The sequence below is a fragment of the Petaurus breviceps genome, unplaced genomic scaffold (assembly GCF_028583685.1).
Source record: "Petaurus breviceps papuanus isolate PSGF00001 unplaced genomic scaffold, PetGlider_PUasm1.0 186, whole genome shotgun sequence".
NCBI classification, from domain to species: Eukaryota; Metazoa; Chordata; class Mammalia; order Diprotodontia; family Petauridae; genus Petaurus; species Petaurus breviceps.
The window spans coordinates 30,965,944-30,974,194 of NW_027185798.1; the positions used below are offsets into that span (position 1 = coordinate 30,965,944).

Consider the following 8,251-nt stretch of genomic DNA (forward strand, 5'->3'; position numbering starts at 1 on the left):
GGGGCCCCCAATTCTAATTTTTAAGGTGTCATTTTCTTCCTTAAGATTCTGGATTTCCTTTTCTAGTTGGTTGACTTTCCTTTCATACCCTTGTTTTTCTTGGATTATTCTAATTTTCTTTTTTAGTTTTTCCTCTGTCATTTGATTTTTAGAGTCTTTTTTAAGGTCTTCTATAAATTCTTTTTGGGTATGTGACCATTTGACATTACTCTTTGGGGGCTTCTTTACGTCAATTTCCTCCTCTTTAGATGAACCCATCATTCTCATAATAGGTTTTTGTAGTTGGATTCCTTCGCTTTGCCTGTGCACTTTTGTGGTAATAGCTTAATTTTTGTAATCACCTCTTGCCCTGGGGTATGGGGGATGGTGCCTCTTGCTCCAGATCTGCAGTTCTCCCCTCTAGCCTGGAACCAAAGCCAAACCTCCAACCTCCTCTAAGTGCCCGCAGCCAGGGGCTTTCTGCCCCACTGCTTCTGCATTCACTGAGTGTGTGCTGGTTCCTTCTCACCCCTGCCACTGCTCAGCAGCAGCGCAGCAGGGTTTGGCATTCCTGGTCAGCAGAGGCTCCCTCGAGCTTCCCAGGCTCCAATAAATGCCCAACTCCCCTCACTATCCCAGGGATAAAAGTTCAGGTGGCTGGGGCCCAGGCAGCCTCTCAAACCACCTAACCCCCTGGTTTGTCTCTTGTTTAAGAGCCTTGCTGCTTACTGTTAAAACAGAACCTAACCTACAGGTGTTTGCTCTTCACAGGGACCAAACCAGGAGGACCCCAGTTATGCCCCTATTCTTATTTATCTCCACCCACACTTTGTTTGCCCTAAGGTGTTTTTAACTTGTGGGGGAAAATCTTAAGAGATTGAAATTTTCTGGCCTACTCTGCCAACTTCCCAAAACCCTCTCTTCGAAACTTTTTTTTTTTTTGCTTTTTGGAGGGCAGTTGGGGTTAAGTAACTTGCCCAAGGTCACATGGCTAGTGTGTGTGTGTGTGTGTGTGTGTGTGTGTGTGTGTTAAGTGTCTGAGGCCAGATCCAAACTCAGGTCCTCCTGACTCTGGGGCCGGCACTCTACTCACTGCACCCCCTAGCCACCCCTTCGAAACTTCTTAAGACATAACTGCTACTTGCCTGCTGTGCAGAGATGCTGTGGCTGAGATGGGATTAAAATGCTTCCCACCCCAAGCCAGAGGTCATGATGTAGCTCTGAGTAGTTCTCAGAATGCGCCACTTTGCTTCCTTTCATGATACAGGAGAAAGATTCCAAAGAGAGGCAGCCTGGTGTGTAACAGCGGGAAGAGCTCTCCACTTCCAGTCAGAAGGCCTAGGGCAGGGCCCAGCCCTGGACAAGTCTCTTGTCACTTCTTTGGGCTTCAGGCCCCTCACATTTAAAATGTGGGGTTGGACCAGGTGACCTTGGAGAGCCTCTTGCAGCCTTTAATCTGGGATTTGTGGTGTCTGAGGTCCTTTCCAGCTCTAAAATTCTTTGACTGTGACCATAACTCCTATTCTAAACTGTTGCTATGGTGATGCTGATGCTGATGGAAGATAATCAAGGTAGAGGGTTTTATATGTAACAGAGCCACTAACCAGGATAAATTTGGGAGGCTGGGGCAACACAAGCAAGACTTCTTGATCAGCAAAGGGTCCTGAAGGGTTATCTGCTCCATCCCTTCAGTCTTGGCAGGGTTGAACTTAAGCCCTCAGCTCTGGTATCCGTCCTGGTGCCTGGCCTCAGAACACTCAGCACTATGGAAGTGCTTCTTGACGTCTAGCCTTACTTCCTTGTGCCTTCCCCACTCGGGTACGTCCTCCTCTTCTTGCCTTTTTGGAGACAAAAGAGCTGATCATCACTCCCCACTGTGAGGAGAAGGTTCCCTGTCAGATAATAGTAAAAAATAAAAAGCGGCCAATTCTAGCGTGGACTTGCCTTGACTTTGCTCCAAGTCCTAGTAAGAAATCCACAAAACCAGCATCTAGTGTATTATGGCCAGGTGCTGGACTGAATGTGCAGAAGGTACACAGGTCCCAAGAATGAGGAAGTCATTTGGGATTCTTCAGTGAGACGGAATAACCTGTTTGCCAATCTTGTCAGTAAAAAAGAAACACAATAGGGGTCCAGGAGGAAGATGACTGCAATGAAATAAAGTAGGGTAAAGGAGTCCGTTTTTAATGCAAAGCTTTGTAACACAAGGGCAAAGCCCTAGATAACTTACAAACTCATGATGATGGAACAAATTTCTTATCTTCATATGACCCTGTTGAATGAAATAAAAGTGAAAACTTCTCAGGTAACATTCCAGAAACCTGAACAGAACTGTAATAAAGTACCAAAGACTTAGTAACCTGGGCTGGGAACCTGGGACCCTTGCCTTACTTCCCTAGTCTTAAGTTGAAGTTTTTGCTAAGCTTAGCTAAGTGTGGGAGGGGAAAGCACAGACCCTGCAAATTTTAACCACAGGCACAAATGTTCCAGACTTGTTTCCACTGACTGCCATCTGACCTGTACAAATATAAAATTGGAACTCCTGTTGCAGAACTCCGGGCAGGTCACCATGTCCTAAAATCCCCATGATTCGTAAAATATTGTCTACTTTTATATCTATATTGATATTGTTAAAACATTTATCTTCTGCTTCCATATCTAAGTTGATACTGATGACATATTTTGTCTGTTTCCATGTCCACTAGACATGTACCTTCTGCTTTTTGATATTACTGACATATCTGCAAACACCAGCAGATTTTTGTGGTTAAGATTGTGTGCCTTGGTTCCTAATTAACGGGAACAGAACAGAACAAGGGAGGGGGGGAAGGGGTGGTCTCTTTGGGTATATAACCAAGCTTTGTTATTTTGTATTTTGCCTCTCCTACTAGACTGCCTCTAGTAGGGAGATCGCAAGAAGATTGCAAGAAGAAATAAATAAATCCTTCCTGTCTACTTGGAGCTATCTCTGCTTATTTTATTTTGGGCAAGGGTCGTTCTTGTCCCACACACTGTGAAACAGGAAAAAGTTTAGCTACACTATGGAGTTTGCCCCATTCCTCCAAAAAGGTCGATCTTAAAAGTGTTACTTCAGAAATCCCTTGGGTTAAAAAACATGCACTAAACCCTAATAGCAAAACTAAATTGGTGTCTCTGGTGTGTTTACACTAGAAAATAATCTTGTTAGTAAAGAAATCAAGAGCTCCTCCCACTCCTTATTCTTTGTACCATGGAGAATTCCATCCCAACACAGAAGATGAGAGGATGAACCATTAGGTGGGCATGGGACAGAACCCTCGAGCTTCTCCCTGCCAAGGAGGCACAGAAGGAAATGGCAAAAGTTTGGAATTGAGCAGGAAAAGCAAAATTCACAAGATTCAATACTTGCCAAAGCAGTCTCCCTTTCCCTACACTTACTCTTCATGCTTTCAGTTGCTTCTATCTCACTAGGTTAAGAAAGACTTTTTGCTTCTCCTAATACAGAGGTGGGGAACCTTTGGCCTGGAGGCCATATGTTGCCCTCTAGGTCCTCATGTGCAGCCCTTTGACTGAATCCAAACTTCACAGAACAAATCCCCTTAATAAATTTGTTCTGTAAAACTTGGACTCAGTCAAAAGGCTTCACCCAAGGACCTAGAAGACCACATGTGGTTCCCCACTCCCGTCACATTAAGTAATTCCCCTTGCTCTCTTCCCCTCCACCAACAACCTCAATAAAATGAAGTATCAAATATTTTAAATTTGGGTCTTCTGCCAAGACTCTTTTAGGCCTTGGACACAACAGTGCATATATTAATAAAAGTAAAGAAGCTTCAGTGGGTGCAGATAGCCAAAAAAACTACATTCTCTCTCACCTGTGCTTTCAGAACATCACAGTTCTGCTAATTGCTACTGCTTTTGTTTTTCAATTAGCTGCGCCTCTATCTTCCCAGGAAGTGTTGGGTCTGTGAAATACTCTGGGTTAAGAAGAAAAGAGAGGAAGTCATCTGAGTGGGGAAAAGGATTCAGTGCGACAGTTCACATTACTGTAAGACAGGACGCCTAATCTCAACAACACTCATGACTTACTCCAAAGAGCTAGCTTTCCTTGGGTGAACTCTTATTTGCTTGTCTGCCTGCTGATGCCCAGGGAACATTCTGAAGATGGGTTATCTGGGCTTCTCAGCTCCCTGTCCTATTTCTGAAGCATACAAATAACAAGAATTATTCTTGTCCAAACTCTGCTTGCCAGCTCCTGAATTTCAGATTTTATACCCTTTCTGAAAAGATCCTCTCACAGGGGAGAGCCAGATCTCAGGAAGACAACAAAGCAAGGTTCTTTCTCCACAGAGAGCAGAGTGCCAGGCAATATCTGCTTAGTAGCACAGATCAGCTTAGATAAGACTGAAGATAACCACTACTAATTCTTCAGGTTAGAAGAGGGCCCAAGATACCATCTGGCCAGTACATCTTCTACCTCCTAACTAAATATGGCTGTACTGGAGAGCTCTGCTTCCCTTAAAGACTTCCAGAGGTAGAGATGCTAGGATCTCCCTTGGAAGTGTGTTGTACCTTGTTTAACTAGCATTAAGTCTCTATTACGTGTCAGATACCATGCTAGGTTCCAGAGATAGATAAAAAAGGTCCCTGCCCTACAAAGAGCTTATAGACTCATGAGAGAAAACAACATGTACACAAAATTAAATGCAAAGTAATTTCTAGGCATAGGGTTATTAGCATCTGTGATATTGGATCAGCTTTCTGCGGGAGGTGGCACCTGAACCAGGCTCTGAAGAAAGACAGGGATTATAACAGGTGGAGGTCTATCCCAGAGATGGAGTGCCCATTCAAAGCATAGAAACAGGAGACAGAACATTGAGAGCAGAAAGGCCACAGTGCAACCATTAACAAATACCTCCCCTGGGAGGGTCTGCCTCAACTCTCACCTGTCCATAGTCTAAGGAAATGACTGTGAAAGAAAAGGGCCCCAACTTTCCAGGATCCCAGCAAGTAGACCCCATACTGCAGGGACTCTGCTAGTCAGTCTAAACCTGCAATAGCTTTTTCCCTGATTTGCTCAAATACCAGAAAATGATAGTCTCACCTGCAGCAAACTCTTGGACATCTACTGGCCTTTTCAAAAACATTTCTCTGAAGAATACAAAAAGGTAAAAAAAGACTTTAAAACAAGCAGTTCTTAACTTCATTAGGTATTCTCATCAGAAAGAAAAAGCAGGTTAATCCATGGCATAACTATCGGAAGTCCTTTTTACTTCCAACTTAATCATAATGAAATCAGTTCTTGACAGAAAAAAAAAATGCTTTTATGGTCTTCTCCTCTGGGCTCTAGAGCCCCTAGAATCTCGTTTATGTCCTAGGCATCTTCTCAGAATCATGTTTCAAAATGTATAAAATACTTAGGATTACAAAGGAAACCAATTATATTGAAGTAAAGATATAATTTTTCTCACATCGGAGGTCATAAGCCCCCTGAAATCTATCCACAGACCTCCTGTGGCCCCTGGACTCCCAGATTAAGAACTCCTGCTCTCAAATGAAACATGCGGGTATCTCTCACTTTATGGAATAGGCCAGGTTGGTTTAAAATTCCATTTTCTCAATGATTAACATTATAAAATTGGAGATGGAAAACAAATCTTCCAATAGACTAGGGTGAAGTACTCTAAAATGAAAAGGTTACCATGGTTTCCCACCCCGTTTTATGTGGGAGCTACAGAATACAGGTGGTGCTGTATCAGCCAGGAGTTATAGCAATTCATTTTTCCTTACTTTCCCAGTTTGTGGACTTCCCCTCAGGCACCAACCACACACACCCTGTCTCAGGCACTGACTAAAGTAATGAATGCACTTTTATGTCTGGTGACAGACCCCTTAACTCCACAGACATACAGATTTTGCCCTCCTCTTTTTGTTTAATAAAAGAGACAGAAAACTACTATCTAATACATTGTGTACCTCAGACTAAAACTGAGTTTTTAAGCTATGTAAAATTAGTTAGTTCCCTTCTTTTATCTCTAAGTTTGAAGTTGTCTATTGTATTTATATACATAAGTATGTATTTTACATATATGAGAGTACATATATGAAGTTTGTAAATGAATATCAGTAAAACACGGCAGGATTCAAAAGATCCAAGTAGGAAAACCTCTTCTCCAGTGCAAGACTGGGAAATCTGCGTGAGAGTATCTCACAGCTTAGGTCAGTCCTAAAGTTAAATACTATCAAGATAAATCCTGCAAAGAGTGTTGAAGGGCAGGCATTTTGGGTGGAGATTCTGCAGTCAGTAAGTCAGTCTCAGTCTCTCTGTCTCTCTGCCCCCCTCTCTCTGTGTCTCTCTCTCCATCTGAAGCATCTAAAAAAAGAAGCTGAACATGTTTCATTCTGTCCCCCCCCCCCACTCCCATAAAGCCAGAGCAGACAAAGCCTAAATATTCCCTTTCCACTGCCTCGCATCTTACCTGCCCTGAAAGCACAGAGGAAAAAGGACAGAGAAGGGGCCAAACAGAATGTTGTTGGGAAGGCTTTAAGGGCACAATCGGGAGTCATCTACAGACAAACATGCTTTCTAGACACCACCCGTCCTTCCAGCCTTCAGGGCCAGGGGGGCAGGGATACATGAATTCTCTGTCCTTACTGTATCCCCTAATTTACAGACACAGACAATTCTCAGATTTTCTTCAGGCTAAAGGGGAAAAGCTCACCTGGCATGCAGTTACTATGACTCCCCCAAAGAGTCCAACCCCTTGGCAGGGCTAGATTTTTAATGCCAATTTAAATCCAGTCTCCATTTGTGGGACCCATCGTTGACTTGGATTGCATGATTATTCGAAGAAAGACAAGTTATTTTCACTCCTTTAGATAACTTTTTGATAATGGGTAGAGATGGTGGCAATGAATCCTCAAAACTCTGGTTCACAACTTCAACAAAAAGGATGAAAAAAATCCTTTTTGCAAAGTAACATGGACAGATCTGATTCTATTTCTGTTCACCCCCTAAGGGTCCCAAATAATTAAGTGACTAAAGTGACTAAAAGGAAGGCAAGGGGGTCTAGCGGAGAGAGCCCCTCATTTCGGTTTCAAGCATAAATGGAAGAGCCCTTGCCCCCCACTCCTTCCGATCTTCCTCTGTCGGCTTCTGCAGTAATGTCTCCCGGTTCCATTGGGCCCTTGCAGACAGTCAATGTCTTCACGTGCTTTCATCCCTGGGGGGTAGCAGCCGTTCCCGGCCGACCCCAGATGGAAGGCCCTAATGGGGGGAGTCCCCATTTCCGAGCAGTCTGAGGAATGGACCCGTTTTACCAGGGCTACCGGGCAGTGACCCCGGCCACCATCGCAGCTGTCGGGAAGTCGCTGTTGCTTGGTGTGCAGGGGGCTTCCGAGGTCGCGCCACCCGCCCCCTCCCCCCCCCCCAAACACAGCGCCAGAAGCCCTGCGCCTACCTGAAGAAGCCGCTCAGCAGCAGCTCCACCTCCTTGTGCGAGCGCAGGTACCGCTCGTCTGCGATGCGCGTGCTGATCTGGGCGGGGCGGGAGGCGGGGATAAGGGGAGGGCGTGGCCGATGCCCCGCCCACCCCGGGGACCGTTGGGGGAGAGGAGAGGAGGCCCCGCCCCCGCCTGCCCAGCCCCCGCTCCCTCCTGGGGGGGAGGGGGAGAGGAGGCACTGCTCACCCCTCACCCCCCAGACTGAGCCCTCGCTTACCGTCCTGGAGTCCCGGCGCCCAGCGAGGGCGAGGACGAGGCGGGGAAGGGGAAGCTTGGCCCCGCCCCCCAGGCCGAGTCCCAGCTCCGTGCGTGGAGGAGGGAGGGGATTGCCCTCCCTGGACCCCTCCACACACCCCTCCCCACGCTGGGGCTGCACCCACCTTGAAATTTCGCAGCCGAGTGAGCTGCTCTATGCTCAGCGCCCCGTAGTCGGGACCCTCTAACCCGGAGCTCAAGGAAGCCATCTTGTCGCGGTCGCCATGGCGACGCCGGGAGGCCCCGCCCCTTCCCCACGGAGGGCGGGGACGGGGCTCCGAGGGGCGGGGGCTGGGCGGGGTCACTCGAGGCGGGGTTCGTGGGTGGCCCTCGGGCTCGCGAGTGTGGAGAAGGGCGGGTGCTCGGAGGCCGCCCGGTCCAGCCTAGTCACCTGACCGATGAGGCGGGGAGGATCCGAGAGGTAAGTGGCGTAAGAGTGGAGGGAGCGCTCCCACCAGGCCGGCAGGATTCGAATCCAGGACCTCTTGACTCCAGAGCCAGTGTTCTCCCCGCTCCCCTCCGGCCCCTGGCACAG

General features: G+C 46.8%; 1 protein-coding gene across 1 annotated transcript; it reads right to left on the reverse strand.

The window, feature by feature from the left end:
- Positions 1-2,142: 2,142 nt before the first annotated feature.
- Positions 2,143-7,991, reverse strand: RIIAD1 (regulatory subunit of type II PKA R-subunit domain containing 1). The gene is made up of 5 exons (XM_069089999.1): positions 7,842-7,991; positions 7,419-7,495; positions 5,063-5,109; positions 3,834-3,935; positions 2,143-2,251 (listed from the first exon to the last, which is right to left on the reverse strand). Exons 1-4 carry the CDS (start codon positions 7,923-7,925, stop codon positions 3,868-3,870), a joined length of 276 nt encoding a protein of 91 aa, XP_068946100.1. The 5' UTR covers positions 7,926-7,991; the 3' UTR covers positions 2,143-2,251; positions 3,834-3,867.
- Positions 7,992-8,251: the final 260 nt, after the last annotated feature.